The sequence below is a fragment of the Chrysemys picta genome, chromosome 1 (genome assembly GCF_011386835.1).
Source record: "Chrysemys picta bellii isolate R12L10 chromosome 1, ASM1138683v2, whole genome shotgun sequence".
Lineage (NCBI taxonomy): Eukaryota > Metazoa > Chordata > Testudines > Emydidae > Chrysemys > Chrysemys picta.
Genome location: NC_088791.1, coordinates 304,579,823 through 304,602,681, shown reverse-complemented (window position 1 = coordinate 304,602,681; position 22,859 = coordinate 304,579,823). Strand labels below are relative to the sequence as shown.

At 39.7% G+C, this 22,859-nt stretch overlaps 2 protein-coding genes across 13 annotated transcripts in view; one reads left to right on the top strand and one right to left on the bottom strand.

Moving 5' to 3' along the window:
• The window catches only part of NBEA (neurobeachin), an 823,962-nt gene that overhangs the window by 574,761 nt on the left and 226,342 nt on the right, over positions 1 to 22,859 (top strand). For all 12 annotated transcript variants that reach the window (XM_065581345.1, XM_065581343.1, XM_065581347.1 and 9 more), the window contains one exon: positions 1,145 to 1,281. In XM_065581345.1, the coding sequence (XP_065437417.1) occupies positions 1,145 to 1,281 (137 nt within the window). The remainder of the gene's footprint in view (positions 1 to 1,144; positions 1,282 to 22,859) is intronic.
• Positions 2,872 to 6,348, bottom strand: MAB21L1 (mab-21 like 1). Its single transcript, XM_005286606.4, has one exon. The coding sequence runs from the start codon at positions 4,995 to 4,997 to the stop codon at positions 3,918 to 3,920; it is 1,080 nt and encodes a 359-aa protein (XP_005286663.1). The 5' UTR covers positions 4,998 to 6,348; the 3' UTR covers positions 2,872 to 3,917.

The window sequence follows — 22,859 nt, the reverse complement described above, 5'->3', positions numbered from 1 at the left end:
CTTGCACGCTATCCCGATTTTTGTACAGAACATTTTAACTGCATAAATATGACCAGGATCTTTTTTTTTACATTGAAATGAATAGCTTTTAAAAGGGGTATCTATAAAATATCTTGGTTTCACTGAGTTTCCAAAATGTCGAGTAAGCCTTTATTACTTATACCTCGTGTCTCTAGATATAGATTTCCCCTGCAAGTTAGTTGTGAACTGTAAGAGAATGTTATATTTAATCTATTTTTGTTTAAAATAAGTGAGCTTCCTAAATCACATTAGCAGTTTAACGGCAGATTTACTGAATTCGGATTAAAGATCAGTGCCTCTTTGTATTAAAGCAGAAATGATTTCCTAAAATTAAAACCTCCCACAGTGCGCCGTAAAGGCTGGCAGTTAGAATACAAATTACCCCACCCCCATTCCTCAATACACACACGGCTCGCAAAGAATTATATTTTGTGTAAAATGTTTTGGTAACATTATTTTTAAAGTTCTTAGCGATGAGACATTGAAATAAAAATATTGCTGGAAAGGTATAAAAGGTTGGGTGCTGCTTTTGGAGACATCACGTGTGGCTATTTGATTTTCTTTTGTGATGTCTTCTGTTTTAAGCTGTAGACTCGGAGTTAACACTAATGAAAGGGAATGTTTTCGGCTTCTATAAAAGTACAGACGGCTGTATTTGCTTTTCCCAGGAAAGCGCAGATAGCTAGAGATGAATCCCCAGACTTTGTGGAAACTATGAGCTTTTGGGACTCCCTTCGCCTGAACCGGCTGACCCTGTTTATTGAGAACTATATGTAACGTGTCACTGCTACTTGCAACCTCCTGTATCTAAACAGTGTTAGCGTTAATCAGGAATAAGAGGGTCACGAAAGGAGAAGGAACCCGCTTCTGAGGGCAGTAATTTTTCATTCTAGCCCCCCCTGAATTTTGGTCATTGATTCATCTCGGAGTCTCACCCTACCGCTCACAAACTCTTGTCAGACTATTCAGGAGAGAGCAGAGTGGTGAGCACTGGCAAGAAAGACATAAAGCAACTTACAAATGGACTTTATTAGGCGGATTGTTGGGTGCCTGCATTCAGTAAGGAATGGGGGAGGGCCGGCTGCAGTTGCTACGGCCTGACGCCCCTGCCCTTGTCTTGCAGGCCCGGTGGTTCTCAGTACGCCGGCACAGCTCATCGCCCCTGTGGTAGTGGCCAAAGGTACCCTCTCCATCACCACCACGGAAATCTACTTCGAGGTGGATGAGGATGATCCGGCCTTCAAGAAGATTGACCCCAAAGTGAGTAGAGTGCGTTTCCTCGTGGGCTGGGTGTGTTTACAGTCTGCATTGTCTGAACGCGATTTATATGTTAAACACTGCCCAGAGAACATAATCGGAACGCACATCCTAGGGTGCGGAAGGTCCCCTCCTCCCCCCCCAAACGCCTCTTACTCCTGTGGGCTTTTACTGTGTTTTATTAAAAAGCGAAATGTATTAATGACGGCAAATCCTCTATTACTTACAGCGTGCACATTTTTAACAATCTTTCTCTGAATGCCTTTGTATGAACATGGGCAGATTTAGCAGTTAAGCCAATTGCTCTGAAATCCCTTGAGGTAACAGCGGTCCCAGACTGCGGTCCCCTAAGACACAGTGATGGGCTTTTCTCTTGCAGTGGATTTTATAGAATCCCTTTATTTCAAGAACGTTAGTTTCCAAATAGGAAAATGCTGCATGTTTTAATACATGTTATCTGTTCAAATACTAAAATTAATAGTCTCTTTCTGAGAAAGAAAATGGCTATCGTGGGCCTGAGCACAAGAGCTGATTCTTGAGAAATATCTAATTTTTTGCATTGTTTAATATTACGAAACACGTTGACATCTGCAAGAGAAGTAGATCCAATCAGTTTAAGAACGCTTTACATATATTTGACCTGTATTAGCGTTGAGAATAAAAAATTGAATCCGATTTTTTTTAAAGTCGAGCATACATGTGGTGGGGGATTGTTCTAGAGATCTATAGGTCACCTTTCTGACATGTAGTTTATATTTATTAATATTGCTTTTTATTCTCTATACATTCACAAAACAATTTTACAAGTTTCTTAAGTAGGGGAGAAAAAATAGGAGATACTTTTAAAGTCACTCCAATATTGTTTCTTTCAAAAAGACCTTCACTGTAAATGATTTCCAATGATAACTTTTTAAAAATGCAGTTATCACTTTTGAAAACGTGTTTTAATAAAGTGGGTTTTCTATTGAGGAATAATTTCTGACATTGAGGAACGTGCTCGTAGGACTAAATAAAAAAAGATTCTTGCACAATAGCCATTGTAACGGTTTCACTAATACCTACCCACTATGAGTTCTTACAACTGGACATTATATCGGCAATTTGCCTAGTTCAGCACTTGTTGACTATTAAAATACTAAGTAAATTATATACGTTGCTATTTTTGGTGTATATTATTTTGTATTTTAATCTTAAAATACTTCAAGGAAATATATGTTCTGAATAATCATATGCTGGAATATGACTAGACAATTTGTGATCACTTACAGTTTTATGGGTGTGCACATGCTATTCTCTCTGAATACCCTCTGAACACAGGGAGTTGATTTCTACAGATGCAACTTGCAATCTTGTTACATCCATAGTGGATTTGTAGGTCGGAAGTTATATTGTTCTTCATTTTATTGCTACTGGCTTGACCCCTTCACCTGTAAATTCTGCTTTCTTCTTTATTACTATTTGCTCCAAAATATTGATTTTTGTCAGGACTCAGACTCATTGCTCATTCAGTAGCCTTTGCTTCAGTGCTATGTTTTGTTTCCTCAGTACTGTTCAAAACCATGCAGAAACATTAACCTAGTACAGTACAGTGAATCTTTCAAAAGTAAATTTATTTTCTGATGCCTGTAGAAAGTGTTGCTCTGTTAATTACCACTCGAAATTGTGGTGCATATGATACACCAACATTTTCTTCTCCTACAAAACTAGTCAGTAGGAAAAGGGCTGCTCCCTTATGATTTGCAAAACATTACATTGGCCTGATTTTCAAATAGAAAACTTGATGCAGTTTTGAAACGCTTAACAATATTTATTTTACTTCATTTATTAGCTTGTAATTAAATAAAATCAGCAACAGAAATTAAAATCTAAATCACAAAAAGTCATTATCCAGTGTATTTCAAGTGCATTTTTCAAATATATAATTCCAATATTCAAGCGTTATTATATAAGCAGAATCCAAATTTCTTTTGAATATATTTAAATAACATTTCAAGTATATTTATGGAATGTTAGAAATAGAACAAGCAATATATATGAAACGAAAAATGTAAACTTTCAAGTTCAGACACTTCAAAAGACAATTAACAAAAGTACCATGATAAAATCTACCTTTTTAAATGGTATCTTCTTTAGCAGAAAATGTCCTGAAGTATCCGAAATGGCAATTTAACTTCTGTTCACCAAATCACAAAACACCAACATCCACAATTTCAAAGACAATGTGAGATCACAATATTTGATACAAATTAAAATGTACATTAGGGTTTTGTTCAGATGGCATATCCAAATAGCTTTTACTCACAGAGGGATTTACATAAAAATACCGGGTTTTTGTTATAATCCATTGGTGCCGTTTCTAGGCAGAATGGTCACAATCATGTTAAATTACAGCCGAATTTGTTTCCGGGTGTTAAGATACATTTTTCAGGGGGAATTTCAAAACTGTGATGAAGACATGTCATAGTGTTTGTTGTTGTGAGTGTGTGTGTCTGTGTGTGTGAAGAGCCTAAGCAATATTCCTTTTAAAGAGAATAATATCAGCATTCTCAAGTGGAAATATTTGACTTTTCGAACAGGAAGTTTAAACTTTATCTGAAAATCAGAAGACTAATCGGTTAGGCCCATATTTTAATTGTCCTCTAAAGTTTTTCCAAACTTTTCGGGTTGGTGAGTATTTCCCTAGCCAGTCGCCAAGTTTGTTTGGCTGCATTTTCCAGGGCTGAATGAGGTTTTCCCTGAAACAGGTCTAAGTTGGGCAAGAAGTAATGTGGGCACCTCCTGCACTGAAGGCAGGAGATGAGTTGCAGTAAAATCCCGTTGAGCCGGTCGCCCAGGCAAGACTCGTCCCAGTCCGATTCACGAGGATGCTTTTCACACTCGTATGAAACCAGAGTCTTCATGTGATAATTATTCAGGGGTTGTCCCGGCAGTTCCAGATGACGATCCCGTAAGGTTTTGAGGATAGAGAGGCATTTCTTTCTGCAGCCGCCCATCTGCAGTCTGTTCTCCGCTTCTGCGAACTGCAACACCCAGGCATCGCTCTCGGCTGAACTCTGCTTGCCTGCTAGAGAGTGACACTCCTTGGATAAAAGGTTGAATCCTTCAGCTTTGACCTCTGCTACCCTGTTGGGTCCCGGCCAGGGGATGTGGGGAAGTGGCCAGTGGGCAGCACTCCTTGGCCAGATCCCTGTGCATTTAAAAGCCGGAGTGATCTGCACGACATATCTATCTCTGATTCTCAGTTTCACTTCACTCGTGTCAGCCACCATCTTTACCACATCTCTGTAACTGCATTTATCCACGGCTTGGGCCACCAGAGTCTGAAATCTGGACCGGATTTTGCGAGCAGAAAGGTAACCGGATGCCGTGATGAACTCCACCCAAAGGGACATGCTCCTCTTGCGCCCATCGCTTAACTTTAACACGGCGCAGCCCGGCAAAGAGCCGTCGTCCACAAAGTTGAAAACTCCCATTTGGTTCAGATAAAGGACCACCTCAAACTCTGTGGGAGAAATGACCTCCAAGCCCTCATAGCGGTTGTCCATCTCGTTCAAAGAGCTGATGAAACGGGGCTCCTGCACCTCCACTTCCTTTAGTACGTCCGAAACCACTTTGCAGACTTCTCGGATAGTTTTGGCGATGGCGGCTTTCCTGGCTTGGCATTTCTCGTTGTAGTATTTATTCAGATGATACACCAGCTTGGCCTGGGCCGCGATCATATTGGGGCAGAGATCCGGATTGTATACCGGAGTCTCGCAATAAGCTGTGGGATCCAATGCGGCTGCTAAGGCTGGAGCCAACTTCAGAGGGGAAACAGGCTGCAGCGCTCTGAAACGTAACAAATGTCTTTCAAAATACGCGGTGGCAACTGCTGCTCAGATGCTCTCTTCCTGCCTTTTGAGATCAGCCGCCTCGAAGGGGGGAGCGATATTTTTCTTTCCTTTCTTTTTTTAAAGGATCATTGAGTGAGAGCAAAGCATTGAGATCGGCACTTCCCCAGCAGCAATAAAAACAAAAGTTGAACTGAGACACAGCAAGGCTTCCAGTAGTCAAAATAATAAACCCTCTTCGTATGTATTTATGTTTTCCTGTAGAAATCACTGTGTGGGTGCAGGGTTGTTAATCAGATGGTGGAAAAAGTGCAGGGTGTCGGTGTGTGTGTGTGTGTAAGGAGAAGCTGGCTGTTGGTTAGTATAAGAGCCCAGATGCTCTCGTGTGGAAATTATAAAGGCAGGGCCAGGCAGGCGGGCGGCCAATCGCCACTGGTCTCGTCACTGCAGCCTCCTTCAGCTCAAACCCGGCTAATTAATCCGTCTCTTGGCTATATATACATGTATATATGTACACACCAACTAAAGGTAGGCGGCTGCTGGCAGAAAACCACCCAAGCCACCTATACATTTGGAAATCAAGAAGAATCTCTGGCTTTTTGGTGTAACTTGAAGTGTATTGATGTTTTGAAAGGACTTGACAAAACTGTGGTGTTCTGCACTAAATCTCTGTTTGTCTCCTTAAGGCTGAAATGTGAATGCAGGTGTATTAATGGACATCCATCAACTAGTGAGCTATATACCGGGCTTTACTCTTTAAAGAACAGATACGTAAATTCATTAACTCGCTCTTGGCGTCAAATCGTGGTGTCCTTTTCTCCTGATAGTTGTCTGTAATTGCAGGTCAGAAGATTTCCTCTCATGAATTGGCCAGTGTATAAGGCCATAGATTCTCGGCAATGTAGTGTTTGCAGGAATAAAATATTACACAGCACCCGCTAATTAAATTGTTTTAAAGCATGTTCTGACGGGCTAAAATCGATTTTAAGGTTATGCAGATATTGCATTCTCTCTGCCTGTTTTTTTAAATATATATTTGTAACGTATGAAGGAAATCTTGCTAAACGCTTCTAACAGTTTATTTTCATATTCTGTCTCAGAAGTAGCAGATACTTAGTGTAAATCTTATTTACTAGTGCTTAGCTTCATTTTTATATTGGATATGTCTCCAATATATTGCAACGCCATATATGTTCAGATGCCTTTCTGGACATCGTTGCAAAATAAATATCTATTCATCCCCTTATCTGGACAGTCTATTTTAATGTGAACTCTATTTGCAAGCTGTGTTTTAATAAATGTGCACACGGGAGGGACATTAGCGAGTGCAGACATGCTGGTAGACAAGTAATCTGCCAGTTTGGGTTTTCGTGTGTGTGATATATAATTAAACAAATTTCTTCTTTAGTATCTAAAGTTTCAGTAATCGGTCCTCCTGTTTGCAAATATTGGAACGACAAACATATTTCGCAGCATCTTCCGTGCTTTCCTTTAAGAAGAAACAAGGTTTATATTTATGGCACACGCTTTTTCCTCTCGTGTCTTTAAGAAATTGTAATTTATTACTCAGATTCTTAATTTTTAAATTTACTGGCCCTTGAAATTATTTTCTAATAAACATCTATCGTCTTGCAGAGAGATGTCTTACGTGCCATTAACGTTTTCCCGTCACTAACCTATTAATGCGGCAAAGTTTGTATCAAAGGTGTAGAAGAGTTCATTTTGTGCTTTGCTTGCTCGATGTAGCGTTAGTGCAGACGCTCCTGTATTTCGGGGACTATTAATCCAGATGAAGAATTTGGTGGGCGTCTGTAACTTTCTACGCACGAATAAAATGAAACCGGGGTTGTCTTTAGACTCCTATCCCAGTAACTGCAGACATCAGCTCACCCTTAAGTGGCTTTCCCCTTCTCAATCGCATCCTAATGTGCCCGCAGCACGTTCTTGCTATTTTTATAAGGGATAGCTACTTTCCATATTCTTCAGCTTTCTTCACTTCATCCAAAGTGTCATGTCCAGGGGACGAAAACCGGGCTGGTGAGCAGGCAGGCTCTGACCGTCTGCTGAGCGGGCTGGGTATTATTTCCAGTTTTAGCCATATAGCTTGGGAGCAGAATGCTTTGCCCCGGTGCTCTCTCAACAACTGCGCTTTGAAAATAAGAAATCCCCAAGAGGCCACTCTCCCGGGTCCGAGAGCCTGACGCTGCTGCGGCTCTGTGGCCTGGGAGGGGGGCGCGCAGCTCATTCTGCAAGTGGAGGAGGCGGGAGCGGAGCTGCCGCCTACTGCAGCCCAGGGAATGGGTCGTTCAGCTGCCCCCCGTTCATCCCTCACATCACAAACCAATGTATCGCTCCTCGTCTCCACACACGCGGTCGCCCCTCTGCCCTCCCCAAACCCTGGTACATGCCCTGGCCTACTTCGGGGGGCAGAAGATGCTTTCTGATCATCGCTGCCTCCTGCTGCGATTATGTTTAGTTCCCTCCTGTTCGCATCCTGGTGGCGGTGGTTGTGTATTCGCCTCTCCCCTCGGCGCTACTAGTCCCTCCACTAATATGTAGAGTTTCAACTTTAATGCGCCAATGTAACTCGTAGCTGTGTGTGTGGGAGAGAGGACACCCCGCTATTACGAAGAAGCCTGAGGTCTTTATGCACAGTAAGGGTAATGCAAGCGCTGCATGTGCCGCAATCCCTACCCCCATGTGTATTGGCTATACAATCCACATGTGGCCAGGTGGACCCGGCTGCACGGATGGAGGACCCCATCCTACCCACCTCGCTCAGGTCAACCCCCATCGGTTCCGAGGAGAGGCTTCTTGTGAACAGCGGCTGCAGCAGGAACAGGCACAGACATGCTTGGGGGTGGGGGAGATTCCCAGACGCTCCATTCTGCCTAATTCCTTCCAAAGGCCCGATCCAGCTCCGTTGAGGACCGTGGCCAATCTGACTTGAATCGGAGGGGGAGCAGGTCCGAAGTGAAACCGTAGGCAGGCTTCTTTTGGTGCATTTGAGTGCTCTTTAACTGTCTCTGGTACTTGCGGGGGAAAAAGCCCTGTGCGAAGCTGCAGGGAAATTTGTAGGCCAAGTCGACCTATTCCGACAAAGTGAAGTCAGCTCCCGGCGATTTCCTTAGTAAGAAAAATGAACTTGCTGAATTGTTTTTTACTCCATCTCGTTCCCCCATTGGGCATCTGGATCTGACAATAACCAGCACAAAAGAACAGGCAGATCTGTTATCACTGTTACTAAGTAGCTGCCCCCAAATATTAATCCTGGCTGGCGTGGGACACAGTGACATCTTTTAGACATTGAAAATGTAAAAATAATTGACTTCGTTTTTGTTTGACTCTGTTTCCACACAATTAAAAAATAAATCCTTCCGGTGGAGTTTAGACATCATCATTGTTTAAAACCGAAAGTTAAACACTTCAGACAAAAGCATGTGTTTTCCTCCATCCTTGTCATGGTAACTGCCGCTTTCTGGGGAGATGACACATACTCCAAAGTCCTTCCATTTAATTTAGTTCATCTGCCAACTAATTCAGTTAAATTAAAGTTATATTTGAGAGAGAGAGAGATTTTTGCCATTTCTAAAAACAAAATAATTTCTTGAACTTTCAGCCAGTGTGCTAATTTGCTAATTATTTAGTACAATCTGTTAAAAAAAATTAAGGTTGTATCTTTCCTGAATCAAAAGTTTTAAAATAAAATGTAAAGGTTTACCTAAAAGCAAGTGAGCAATTTACATAATTATGTTTAGTAGTTACATTTTGGTGATTATTGCAAATACGTAAAAACATAACATTGAATGTTACATAGGTTGCGTTTATTATTAAAGCCTGCCATTAATTTCATTGCGCCAGTTTAAAGTTTTATCCATGAATGAAGGAATGAACCCCTTAATTGTTGGCATGGTAAAATCTGTTCATTTTAGGAATGTCTTCTGAGCATTTATCTGAGTTTATTCACTTTGCAATCCTATATTTAAAATGGTTTTAGTAAATTATAAAACTATAGAGTGGGTTTTTCTGTCACTCAGTTTTATTTTTAGAGATAATGATTTATACTGGAAGAGTGAGATTAAAATCATCTCATTAAAATGATGATTGATCATTTGTGATGTTAGGAGTTGGAGGCCTATGAAATAAAGAGAGGTAAGTTTTCCCAAATTACTGTTTTCTAGGTATGTTTTCCTAATTACTTAGGTCTACCCACTACTACCACATCTGCTGGAAACGCATTTTACATTTAGACATTTCAAAATGTATTGCTTATGCAGTCTTATTAGCCAAAAAGCCCAATTGTGTTGAAAAATGTGTGAATACAGGGATTCTGTGTTTCAGTAAACCTAATTTGAAAATTTCAGTTGCCAGATCATAAATTTCAGCAATACTGTTCTTTCATGTGGAAAAAAAGTATAGGTTAGCTAGAATGTACAAGCACATATGTTAAGTGCTTATATTGATATTTCTTTGTATCTCTTCTTATATAATAGTTGTGATTCTACACACAACTATTCATGAATGTAAACTTTTTTACATTAGAGAAAGAAAAATAATATGAAGTTGAGTTTATTAAATTATTTATTCCTGCTGCTGGAGTAGGTTTGAAGGCTGATTTGAACGTATCTGATTTCTTGGCTCTTAATTTTTTTTAATGCACCCTGTCTATTTTATCTGTATCATCCTGCCAGCCACAATACATTTATGTTTTTACACTAGAGAAAGTGGACACACATTTTTAGAGGGTTTGCTTTAGATGCCACTTTATATAAAATCAGATAGGAAGAATCTTTTCTTGTAATATAACTTGAAGGTACTTTATTATTTATTTATTTATTTACTGTTGACTTCTTTTTCAAACATAGGAATGAATAAAGAGTAAATTTAAAAAGGAAAAAGTTCCTATAGCTTCCCCAAAAGTTTCATGTTAATGACAATAATACTCACGATTATATAGCAAATAGGTTTTATATATGAATGTATGTATACAAATATTTTCTCTTTGATTATATTAAATGGTATGCAGTTTTGTGCAGAGCCTTATAATAATTATCTTTTGAGATGAAAAATAATCAGTTAAAATTGAATGTTTACAGTACAAGCTATTCATTACAATTGTGACTGCTAAAGAACCTTAATAGCACAATTTGATGCATTATTCCCCTCACTAAAAAATAAATTTTTAGAATGAATATAAATTATCTTGTCAGTATTGGAGTTTGTCATCCTGGAAATTACAGAAAAAAATGTTAAAATTTAAAATTTCACTGTTTTGTATGTTCTTATGTAAAAACAATTTTAATTTGTTTTCTCTATCATTTTATATTTCAAGAGCAAACACACATTTTGCACAACTGCAGGTTGCACTTTTCGCTGGAAACTGCAAACATTTTCATATAGGAGAAATGCATTGTATTATTTATTTGGTTCATTTCTATATCAGCTTCATAAAAACCAGACATTTCTCAGTACACAGGATTTTATTTAAGCAATCCAACACTGATTTTTGTTAAAGGTTTCCTACTTTAAGAATGCTCTTTTCTGCTGAACCCAGGGAGGAATATGGAATCAGTAGGGATTAGCGCCTTTTAATCTACTACATCTGTAGTGGGTCATCCAACACTGCAGAATTCTCATTACTGTTTCATGGTGTATATGATTAAGCAACTGAAAGAATTCAGCACTGACCTTGAGAATAAAGCTGTATGTGTTGGATGAGCAGCTTCCAATGACTGCATGTCTAAAATAACCTTTCCTCTTGATCATTTATATTTTTGAAATTTACTGTGTGATGGAAAGACCAAAGGAGTAGAGAATGTAAGTAAATCAAAATCAAAGTGCAGTAACATTTAAAAATGTATAATTGTGTATATTATGACATTACTCTGCTTGTGTATTCACCTTCTGTGGTTTGCTCAACATCTATTAGTCTAACCCAAATAAGAGAACAGTGTTACAGGAACATAAATACCCTTGTCACAGGTATTTTGTAAAATCGTTTTTACATTGGCTAGCAAACATAAATCACGTATTTTTCATAGGTGCTAAGAATCTGCAACTCCCGTGTAGAGGCCAATGGAAACTGCAGGTGCTCAGCGTTCCTAAAAATCAGACAAAACGGCTATTAGTGCTCTATCTCTTCACCTACATTTTGTCATAGCCTGTGTTCATTGATATTTTTAATGCTGTCAATAATATGTGCATACCAAGTCATTCTACCTGGAGAATCAACCTGTTCTCCCTCACCTTGCAATATATAGGTCAAGTATGGTAACCCTCTCACTTAATCTAGATTTAGGCATAAGAATACATTCTCTACATATTTTAGTGTAGCCTTGAGAAACTGGTAATTCATTTCAGAGTAGCAGCCGTGTTAGTCTGTATCCGCAAAAAGAAGAACAGGAGTACTTGTGGCACCTTAGAGACTAACAAATTTATTAGAGCATAAGCTTTCGTGGACTACAGCCCACTTCTTCGGATGATATGCATCCGAAGAAGTGGGCTGTAGTTCACGAAAGCTTATGCTCTAATAAATTTGTTAGTCTCTAAGGTGCCACAAGTACTCCTGTTCTTCTTTTTTGGTAATTCATTGTAGTATTTAGTGTATAGTTTCCACATTTTTCCCCCCAGAATAATGTGGATGCAGATGGCTGAGTGAATTGGTCATGAATGATAAATACATTTAATTGAACCTTAGGAAGACCCTGATTGTGCACATATACTTGCTTAACAGTAAATATGTGATTATTCGCATTGAAATCCAATGGGTCTTCTCAAGGTTTACAGTTAGGCCTTGATCCCACACAGAATTCCGTGCTTAAATGGGATAATTTTTGAGAGTTAATTTCACATAAAATATGAAATGCACTATATCTAAAAATGTACCTGTGTGTCTTATATTTGTCTTGAAAAGCTTTTACAGTCATATGTGATCATTGTTGTGGAAAAAGTATGTTGTGCCCAGTCCTCTCCTTTCTCAAGAAAAACTCCTGTTGATGTAATTAATCTCTACTGATGTCATTGAGGAGTTTTGCCTGAAAATGGCAGTGACACGCTGCCCATGTTTTAGCAAGATGCTCCCACAAAATTTCTTCCTTAGCCTGTTATAAGTCTCATGTACTAAAGGATGTGTGTGTGGGCGCACACATGCACGCACTGTCACAAAGAGGCTTGGGGGATGTGATCTCATAAACATAAATTAAAAAGAAGCAGCGCCTCTTGACAAACATAGATATGAACAACTTGATGTGATTGTTGGAAACATTTATATTCTGTTCCTGAAAAATATGCTGAGTAATATTGGTTGTATAACAGTGTCCAGTTTATGTAATTTGAATAGCGATGAGATTAAAGGTCTCGTTAGAAAATACCTGACACTTGTAATCTGCTGCGTTCTGAAGGCAAAAAACCCCGCCACCACTTCTGAACTAGTGGAGTAAAAGTCTCTCTAGAAGTATGATTTAGTATCTGGAGAGGAAGTGAATTCTATTAGGAGCAGTGAATTTACTCCAACCCTCCTTTAAAATTGGGAGTGCAATTTTAACTGGAGTACTAGAAATCCCCATGTCCATTGTCAGCACAGTATTGGGGTGGGGCCTACCGAAACAGGCCTTTTGTGACAAGGGACAATCCATGATATTTCGTCACACTCAATGATACATTTAAAAATCACCAAAAATAACAAAGATGAGAATTTATGTAGAGATAAAATGTATGCTATTAATTCAGAAATCAAGTATACAGTTCTTGAAGTGTGTGGTATTACCGAGCTACAGAAATTTCTACACTTTGTTGCTACTGAATAAAATTAGGCTATATTAGTATGAATGTATAATAATAGTATAATATATTAGTACATTCCAAAGTAAGAAAAAGCATTTGTAGCATAATTGATAAGACAGAAATAGTACTGACAAAGTTTTTTTCATAAGCTGAACAAACAAACAAAAATAACCATCTCACTAAGGTTTAAATGGTGCTGTGAATATAACTTTTATTGTTTTACGTTTTTATCTTGTTTATACTTACACATTGTGAAGTAACTTTTTCACTTTTGTTGATGTGAATGTTAATGTTGTTTCCCTCTTCTTCAGAAACATAATATTTTCAGTTGATCTGAAATAATTAATTCATACAAATTAAAAGAGAAACACTTATTAATTGAATCTCATTTCTTAAAACTGATTTTTGGGTTAAATTTAGTTCTCTTATGTAATGTGGCGTGGGTACTCATAAATATTTTTACTCATTAAAGAAAAATAAAATGTAAATAACATTCTTTACTAAAGTTTTTGCTTGGTAATTGCAACAGTAATTTTAATGGTTACGCATGTTTACAAGCCTATTAGGAGAAAAGTTATAGCAGTCTAAATGATTCTGAGTAATTTCCAATAAATGTTTTACCATCCGTGCTTTTTTGTTCTCTTGTGCAAGTAATTTCTCAGGTATAGAAAGACTAACTTTGACCCGTGCATGTTTTTTTAATAAACTTGTAAAAGGAAACAGCTAATAAATACAGAATTCTTATTGGCACTAGGAAGTATATGTAAGTAATATCACATCAGCTAGATTGAGCCTTAATGCTTGCAATTTTCAACAGCACCTCAAGAGATTGCTCCTCAAATAAGTAAAAATAACGGCAAATATGTACGACAACAGTTGTCTCATTGTATTCATTGAGTGTGTTCATTATGTGTTATTAGTCTTTAATTGTGAGAATAAAACTGTATAACTGTTTATCTTGGCAAACCCATTACGTAGAGACTGTACCTTCCTTACAACTAGTGTGTGTATGTGTATTTTATTTCATTTCACATACACTTTTTTGCTAGGTTTCTTTTAGCTGTTTTGGTGTACGAGACTAAGGGAGTATTTTTCAGGTTAAATTTATTGCTAACTTAATCTACACTTGGTAGGCAAACTGCATATCTCAATGGAAAAAAAGATTTTTTTTTTCCAGAAAATTCAGTACTTCATTTGTTTTGCTCACCACGCTGCATTAGCACAGTTCTCCCCTGTGTGCATCTGCTAGTGTACAATTTAGCCACGGGCATCTGTAGACCTTGTGGTGATCAGTATTGCAGGCAAAAGCCATATGTGTTTTAAATAAAAAAAATCTCTTTATTTCATTTGCTGTTTTAACTGGATGGATAACTTTTGTGCCTCAAGACAGAGGAAGAGAAAATACAGAAATAATTAATTGCCTCTATTCTTGAGGCAGTTTCATTTTCCCTCTCCAATATGGAATGCTTGTCAGCTTTCCTGATAAATGACTGCATGTATTTGCATAGATTTTACATTAACACAAAAATTAGTTTTATTTGTGAAAAACTAGTTTACATAATAATGCAAAACCTAGCATTATGGATTATGTTGCCAAACCTAGAAAACTGTAGAGCATTGTAATTTACTTCTTCTTGCAAAGATATTTTTTAAGGTTAAGGCATTTTAGTGTGTAGTTTTTACTTTATATAGCTTTATTTTTAAAAAATCATCAGTTCAGGAACATTTAATGTTTATGTACCTTTTCTCTAGGCTTTCATAACTTTAATTATTGATGCTGGTATGAAGTGGACTTCTTTTTTAGAGCTTACATCCATACATTTGTTAGTAAAATAATCTTAAACACGAGTACATTTCCGAAATCTCATGTAACCGGTTTGATAAAAATCTTGTTGCAAGTTGTTAAATAGACACTAAGAACATGTTTTTAGTTTCTAATAATGCTATTAAAATCGTGCTCGATCAAGTATTCATAAAAGCTTTCAGCTATTGTATTCACTTGTATTCCAAGTGTGAGACCAATTTTTTTTCATACGTTCTAACCTGTCTGACTTAAGTGACTGGACATTAGTGGTTTCAAGACACATTTATATACATCTCTCTGAAAACTGGGTTTTATCCACAATGTATTATTCCTATATATGGAATTTATGAACCAGTCTAAAACATCTTTGAAGAAAAGCATAGTATCCTAATTTTGAAAAAGATTTAGCCATTTTCATGTTTGTTCATATTAAAACTTTGTATCTTGTTGTTTAAAGACATCTGGTGATTTTATGATATCAGTGTGTTCCCAGTGTTGAAGAAATTGCAGATGTATCACTTTTGTTACATCGTGGTGTATTACAAAAAGAAAGTCTTGCTCCTTATGAAGCATGCTATACTTACTGGCAACTTAAACTAAGCGAGTGCTTTTCTTTGCCACTTCTTGAATCTGGGACACCCTGGGTGCCAGCTGTCACTGCTCAGCTAATGATGACAAATGCCCCTCTCTATGCAGATTGCAGATCTTGTAGGCTGCTATGAAGGCAGGCAGATTACCTTTCTTCAGATAGTAACTTAACCTTTGAAACTCAAGTGTCAGAATGAAATTATTAGCCAGAAGAGTTTCAATATCTGTTTCTTTTATTAAAAAATGGGAGGAGGAGAGCTAAAATTTCAAACGGTGCCATAGAAGCTCATAGTCATAAATTGTTCATGCTTCTCTGCTGCTTTAAAAATAGGAAATTGACACCATTCTGCCTGTGAGCATTATATGCAGTTTGCCAGAATGAGTGCATGAGTTCTTAAACTGACCCTTCAGTTGTACTGTTAAATGGATATAGAGAGCCAATATTCTGCCATTGTTTATACCCGTGCAATCCCTTTGATGCACAGATGTGATTGAGGGCCAAATTTAGCCCCAGATATTTTAAATAAACCTTGATTGTGCTTAAAGATTATGAAAAGCCATGGGGACACTTATTTATCTAATTAGTATTTCATGTGACCATTTCTAAACATATGATTCTGATTTAGGACCCACATCAGCAAGGTACTTAAGCAAGTGCCTGACTTTAAGGACCTGAGTAGTGTTGTTGAGTTCAGTGGGACTACTCATGTACTTAAAGTTAAGCATATGTATATGTACATTGTTGAACTGAAGTCTTAGAGCTTAATTTTCCAGTGTAAACTTGAATGTTCTTAATGGAAACGAACATGAAAGAATTAATATAAAGTATCTCTAAAATGTCTTGACATTTTGTAATTTATGTTATAGGGGAAATGGGTTCACAGTGCTATAGAATGAATGAATAACACACTAGAGGCAAAAATAATATATCTATATATTTCTATATATCTGTGTGTATGTATACACACATGCATACATTCACACGTCTTTATATGAGTGTGTGCATATGTATATCCATATATTTGCATACTGGGGTGCATATGGATTTGTATATAGGAGTGAATGTGTGCGTGCACACACATATGTATAAACATTTGTATTTTTCTAGTTTACTTTCTATTAAAAGAATTAAAATATATTGGAAAACTCTTTAATGTGCACATTTCTTTTGCAGTAAAATCAATTTGTGTTGTGAACTATATTTGCATGAGAATATTAAATTACCTCTGAATTGTCATGAATACTCTGAAAATGTATTAACCTACTTGTAGTAAAAATATTTAAGCATTTTTTTTAGAAAATCTTTACATTATTAAAATTATGAGACAGTAGACAGTATATGGGAAATTACAGTAAACAGTTATGCTGAAGCATTTAGTAATAAGACCAATAACAGGAAAAGGGGACAGGTTAGAGAAACTGAGACATAAGCAAGAGAGAAAGAAAATGTGTGTTCAGTGTGAGGTTGGAATAGACCTACATTTAGAAAGTAAATGAGATGGGGATACTGAGAGAGGATACTATAAATCAGGGGTGGGCAAACCTTTTTGTCCGAGGGCCACATCTGGGAATAGAAATTATATGGTGGGCCATGAATGCTCACAAAATTGGGGTTGGGGTGCAGGCTTTGTGGTGGGGCTGGGGATGAGAAGTTTGCCCTGTAGGAGGGTGCTCCAGGCTGGGATCGAGGGGTTTGGAGAGCAGGAGAGGGATCAGGGCTGGGGCAGGGAGTTGGGGCATGGGGAGAGGCTCAGGAGGTGCAGGCTCCGAGCAGCGCTTACCTCAAGCGGCTCCTGCAAGAAGTGGCATGTCCCTTCTCCGACTCTTACATGGAGGCATGGCCAGGCGGGTCTGCACACTGCCCCCTCCGCAGGCACCTCACCTGCAGCTCCCATTGGAGTGCATAGGAGCCAGAGTGGGGCAATGCCGCGGCTTCCGGGAGCCACGTGGTACGGCCCCAACCCACTGCCCCAGCCGAAGTGGGGCCGAGCAGCGTGGTGCGACCTCCTCAGCCAGAGCGGGGCCAAGTAGCGTAGTGCGAACCCCTCCCCCTCCCCCCCGCAACCCAGCGCCCCGTCCAGAGCGCCGGAATGGGACCGAGCTGCGTGGTGCAGCCCCCGACCCAGTGGCTCAGCCGGAGCAGGGCCAAGCCACATGGTGCAGCCCCAACCCAACGCCCAGAATGGAGCATGCCCAGGCAGATCTGCACGCTGCCCCATCTGCAGACACCTCCCCTGCAGCTCCCATTGGAACGTGTAGGAGCCGGAGTGGGGCCATGCCGCGGCTTCCAGGAGCCGCATGGTGTGGCCCCCTTCCCCGTGTCCCGGCTGGAGCGGGGCCGAGTGGCGTGGTGTAGCCCTAGACCCAGTGCCCCAGCCAGAGCAGGGCCAAACCGCGTGGTACGTGCAGCCTCAACCCAGCGTCCCAGCCAGAGCATCAGAGCGGTGCCGAGACGCTGATGCGGCTTGTGGGCCGGCTTAAAACAGCTCACAGGTCGTAGTTTGCCCACCCCTGCTAGAAATTGTAAGAGCTGTAGAGAAGGCTTTCACACAAACAGTGGCGAAAATGTAAGAAGAGAGAAAAGTCATGTGCCAGATGATGAGAAGGAATGGGAGGTATCTGAGGTAGCCTGGAGCACAAGGCACTGAATAAATATAGAAACAGGCAGGGAAATTTGAACAGGATTATGTTGTGATTTGAAAATGAAATTAATGTTATAGTGTTTTAGTAAGTTTGTCCCCGTAATAGTACTTTAAGTAATTGTAAACCCATATACCAGTACTATATTTCTTCACTTCCATTTCTTTTTTGGGTAGGAGGAGAGAACACTGCTTATGAATATTGTCAATTAGTACTTAACTGTTTTGGTAATTTTTTTTAATTAAATGTGCATGCTGCTTAATAGATACTAGAAATGTTTTCCTTTTTAGGATGTTTTTGTTGCCACATAAGGATATTTAGCAATTCTGAATTTTTCTTATAAGCATTATGTTTTAAATATTTAGTAACTATACATGTTTCATATATTTTATGCAACCGTGGAACAATCTGGAGAATAAAAAGGACAAAATGTAGTGTTTCATACACAGCTTTATGCAGTTGGTGCTTGAATGGATTAAAATGAAGTCCAGTGTCTATACAAAAGAAACGTTTGCATGTTTGGATTTGCCCCATCTGTGTCATCTGGTGGTTTATGCAATAGGGGGTATTATCACATGAATCCAAATGCACAAGCCAGTTGTTTTATGGACTGTTTCTGTGCTTGGAGGAGTTTATAAGTTGCCCGCTCTATTGTGTGTCACTCCCAGATGACACGTGTGCATTCTGCTGAGCATATTTTGGGGGTAATTATAACTAATGAAGCCTGGAACACAGCTTGTTCACAACATGATTTATTCTGCTCCTGTCTGATTCTTGAGATTTCTGTAAAACGGTTATATGATGCATACCATTTTGGACAAGTGTGGGGGTATCTGACGTTATTTCAGTTTTCTTAGACAGATTGAGTCAACTTGATTTTCAGTGTATCATAAACTAATTATGAGGCTGAAGAGGCTGGGTAGGCATGCCTGTAAAAAAAGAAAAATACAGGAAAGTAAAATGTGTTGCCATTTCCCAAAATGGAGCGGAATGTCACTTTACAGCATTGATTCTCCAGAGTTGTGTAATACAATTAGCAGGAATTCATGAAAGCCCCATTTATAAGGAAGTTGTATGTAAATAATTGAATTTTATGTTGGTAAACTTTTAGGGAAATAATAGATGTGTATCATTGATCTTTAAATCACTGAGAAATTCTTGTGTAAAACTTATAAGTAGTAAAGGGAGAAATTTCTACGTTTTCTGTTTGTATTGAATTGTAAAATACATTAAAATAAATGAAATCTCAATTACAAATAAACTGTAATTTAATGGGGTATTTTTTTCCTTAATGTGGTTCTTGCATGCTCTCATGGGCTTTGCAGTGGTCCAGTGGGCTTTACTGGTTCAGTACCTCAAGGTTGCTCTGAATTCCACCAGTTTGGTTTAGTTTCTTTTTATAGCTCTTTTAGTGAATGGTACTTTTATTGGGCATGCTAAGTTCTGATACCTGATTGTATGTTCAGTGAGGACAGACCCATTGGTTGGAAGAAAAATACCCTGCAATTTTACACACAAACAAACAACCGTTTATTGAAGCCTGGTTTCTGTCCTGTGTCAAACTGATCTGATTCCACACCCATCCTAATTAAGATCTTCATTCATCAGTCCCTTATGAAAGTAGTTCCACTGACATCATTGGGACTACTCCTGTAAGCTGTATATAAGTTTTCAGGATTGTTTCTAAGCCTCTTGTCAAAGACCCCAAGGTGCCTCCACAGTCATGAGACTGTAAGGTACAGTAGCCCCAGGGCCTGTCACATAGTCTGCCCGAACCACCATTTATTGCCCTAACAGACTAGTCACTCCTGCTGGAACACTATCATTGGTACTCAGTCATTGAACTAAATGCTTGCTTCCCCTTTCTTCACCTCCAAACTCTGTACTCAGATTTGGAAGTTTTTGACTCCCTCCAGAACTCCTGATTCCTGCCCCTGTTTACAGCTCAGAGGTTCACCAAGCAACTGACTTTTTTATTCTAAGCCTCCCTGCTCAGCTCCACCCCTCCATGAGGAGGGAGAGATTAACCACTTAGACGTCAAACAATGGAACTGATCAAAAATCTGAGGGTCTGAGCCACATGGTTCTTACCAAGAAACCAACAAACAAACCTGTCTCAGGTCCTTATTCAGGGGCTCTGAACAGGGGTAGTAAACTGGAGAGTTTGGAGAGCGAGTGTGAGAAGCTTTCTTTTTAGTTACAGTTCTATGCTCAATGCTGTGATGGCCAGTGTTGGAACAGTGGTTATGACCTGTAACCCAAGTGCGATGTTTTCTTTCCTCCTTGAAGCCAGAAGGGACTTCCTGTGTATGGTGGTTCTGGTAGAAAAGATTCTTGGCTTAAAAGGGCAAGTACACACACTGAAAAGCATTAGAGAAGCTGAAGAAATCCAGGACAATCAGATTTGGGAAGCGCTGCTGCCCCAGATTCAAGAAAGACAGGAACTGGCCACCAAAGAATCAAAGCGAGAGGAAATCAGAGAGAAGGCTTGGCAGTTTGTAACCACCAGAAAGAGGACTAGGGGGCATTTTACATGGCTGGAGGCAGATAAGGATGTACAGGTTGTAAGTACGAGAGGGAAGAGGACCAGGAGGAATTCCACAGAGCTATGAGCATCCAATCAATACCAGGTCCTCAGTGTGGAAACTGCAGAATATATGCGAAGATCCAGATGTTTGAAAGGAACAGAAAGGTGTTCCTTTCCTGGGATGCACCTGTGGATAGCTGCTCGTCCCAGCCTGTGGGAAAATCAAGATTTCCCACAAAGAGACCTCTAACTATCCAAAGAAGACAGATGATCCTTGTTGGTGAGTCAATACTCAGAAGAACGGAAAGAACGATTCTTCAAGGAACAGGTGGACAACAGGCCGATGTCTTCCCAGAGCCAAGACACAGGATGTCACTCTAAGGCTGAGATAGGCTTCTGAAGCCGACAGGGAAGGATCCACTGGTGATAGTGCATATCAGTACTAATGAAACTGTGTTGCGGAATATCTCACAGATTATAGACAACTTCAGGGAACTTGGAAAGGTGCTGAAGGAGAAGAATGTCCAAGTGATCTCCAAAATACTTCCTGCCCCATGAATGAAGACAGAAGGTAGAAGATTCTGGAAGTGAATCACTGGCTAGGTGAGTGGTGTAAGGCTTTGGTTTTTTTGGAACAATAGTCCACCTTCTGTGGGGAGCAGGGAATATACAAATTGGATGGGGAAGTGAAACCAATCTCTTCAGGGACGGGCTGGCTAGACTAGTCGGAAGAATGTTAAACCAATAACAGAAAGTGAGGGTGAAAAGAGTGGTCAAATGAGAATTCATTTAGCACAAAATTGAGATACTAAGAAGAAAGTTAATCAAGAAAACAAAGGACACGCTCTTTAATTGCTTATTCACCAATGCTAGGAGCTTGGGTAACAAACAAGGAGAATTGGAATTGCTCATTATTAACAAAAAATTTGATCTAGTTGGTATTACTGAAACCTGCTGCTATGATTTGCACATTTGGAATGTTAAAATCAATGGTTATAACCTATTTAGGAAGGATGGAGGGGCAAAAGGGGAGGAGGAGTGACAATGTCAAAAATTACATTACTCTTTCTCAGTCACTGACAACTCAGAAGAAAATTATCTGACTGTTTATAGATCCACGTCCTTACAGATAAAGCATATGATGAGGTACTAGTTGATGTTTCCTAGGGACCACACTAGGGGGTAGGGTGACTGGCTCCTGAAACACCTATCTATATATTATTGGAAAAAAGCTGCATGATCATGGGGGACTGCAATATGAGTGATATATGTGGTCAGTATTAGAGCTTCCTCAGAATTTCTAAATATTATAGATGACAATTTCCTAACTCAAAAAGAGTTTCACGCAACACAGGCAAATTTTATATTAGACCTCGCCTCAATGGATAAATAGGAATTGACCACAGAACTAAAAATTGCTTAGGTACCAGTGATCATAATTTGACCACATTTGTTAGTGTGTCACAGGGTAGCTGGTCCCTGTGAAGAGACTAAGCCCAGGTCCTCTGGACCAGAGCAAGTGAGCCCAATCCATCCAGTTAAAGAGGGCAAGGCTACACATGGGCCTATAAAAGGCAGCTAGTGGGCAGTTGGAGATGATGGACTGAGACAGGCTGTGTCCTGGAGAGGGAAAGCCACTCTAGAATGGAGCTAGCTCCTGTGGTGCAAATGACACTTGGTACCAGAAGCTAGATTCCAACCTGCCCTGTAATAAGGGGAAAGATGAAGTTGGTAATCTGCCTGTTAGTGGCAGGACAGCAGCAAGAGCAACAGCAGCAGCCCCAGGCCCTGCTGATGCAATTGATGGAAAATCAACAGAAACAGCGGGAGGCCTAATTTGCTGCACAACCAAGGTGGGAAGAAGTCAACTCCAAATTACAGGAGTGGATACCAAGCCGGTAACACATTTGGTGATGGGACTGTGGGCTGGTTGGCTCTGGGACTAGCAAAGCTCGAAGGCCTTCCTCTGACATTCAAGTTGGTGGCAAAGGCAGCGGACTGGGAAGAATTGACTTGGGCGGCCATCATAGCCCCATTCCTTATGGGTGAGGCACATCAGCAAACCAGTCAGTAAGTGATGAACAGGTGAACTCCTATCTAGTGCAGATAGGAGGCAGCCATCCTGTACCAATTAGGGCTGATTCCCAAGGCATATAGATGCAGGTTTCAGGTAGAAAAGTTCCCACAAGGGACATGACCATGGGTAGTGGTCCAGAAATTACAGGATCTCTCAACATCGTGGCTCTGTCCTGAGACCAGTTCAGTGAAGAAAGTCCTGAATCAGATCATTTTGGAGCAGTTCCAGAAGGTTCTGCCTGGAGGGGCACAGAGCTGGGTACGCCGCTTTCAGCGGCCTCAATTGGGGAAGCTGAGGGACGAGCTGAAGCCTTCTTTGAGGCCAAAGGAGACA

Bases quoted from the DNA above. Each gene is read 5' to 3' on its own strand.
- MAB21L1 (XM_005286606.4), bottom strand. From the start codon at position 4,997: ATGATCGCGGCCCAGGCCAAGCTGGTGTATCATCTGAATAAATACTAC.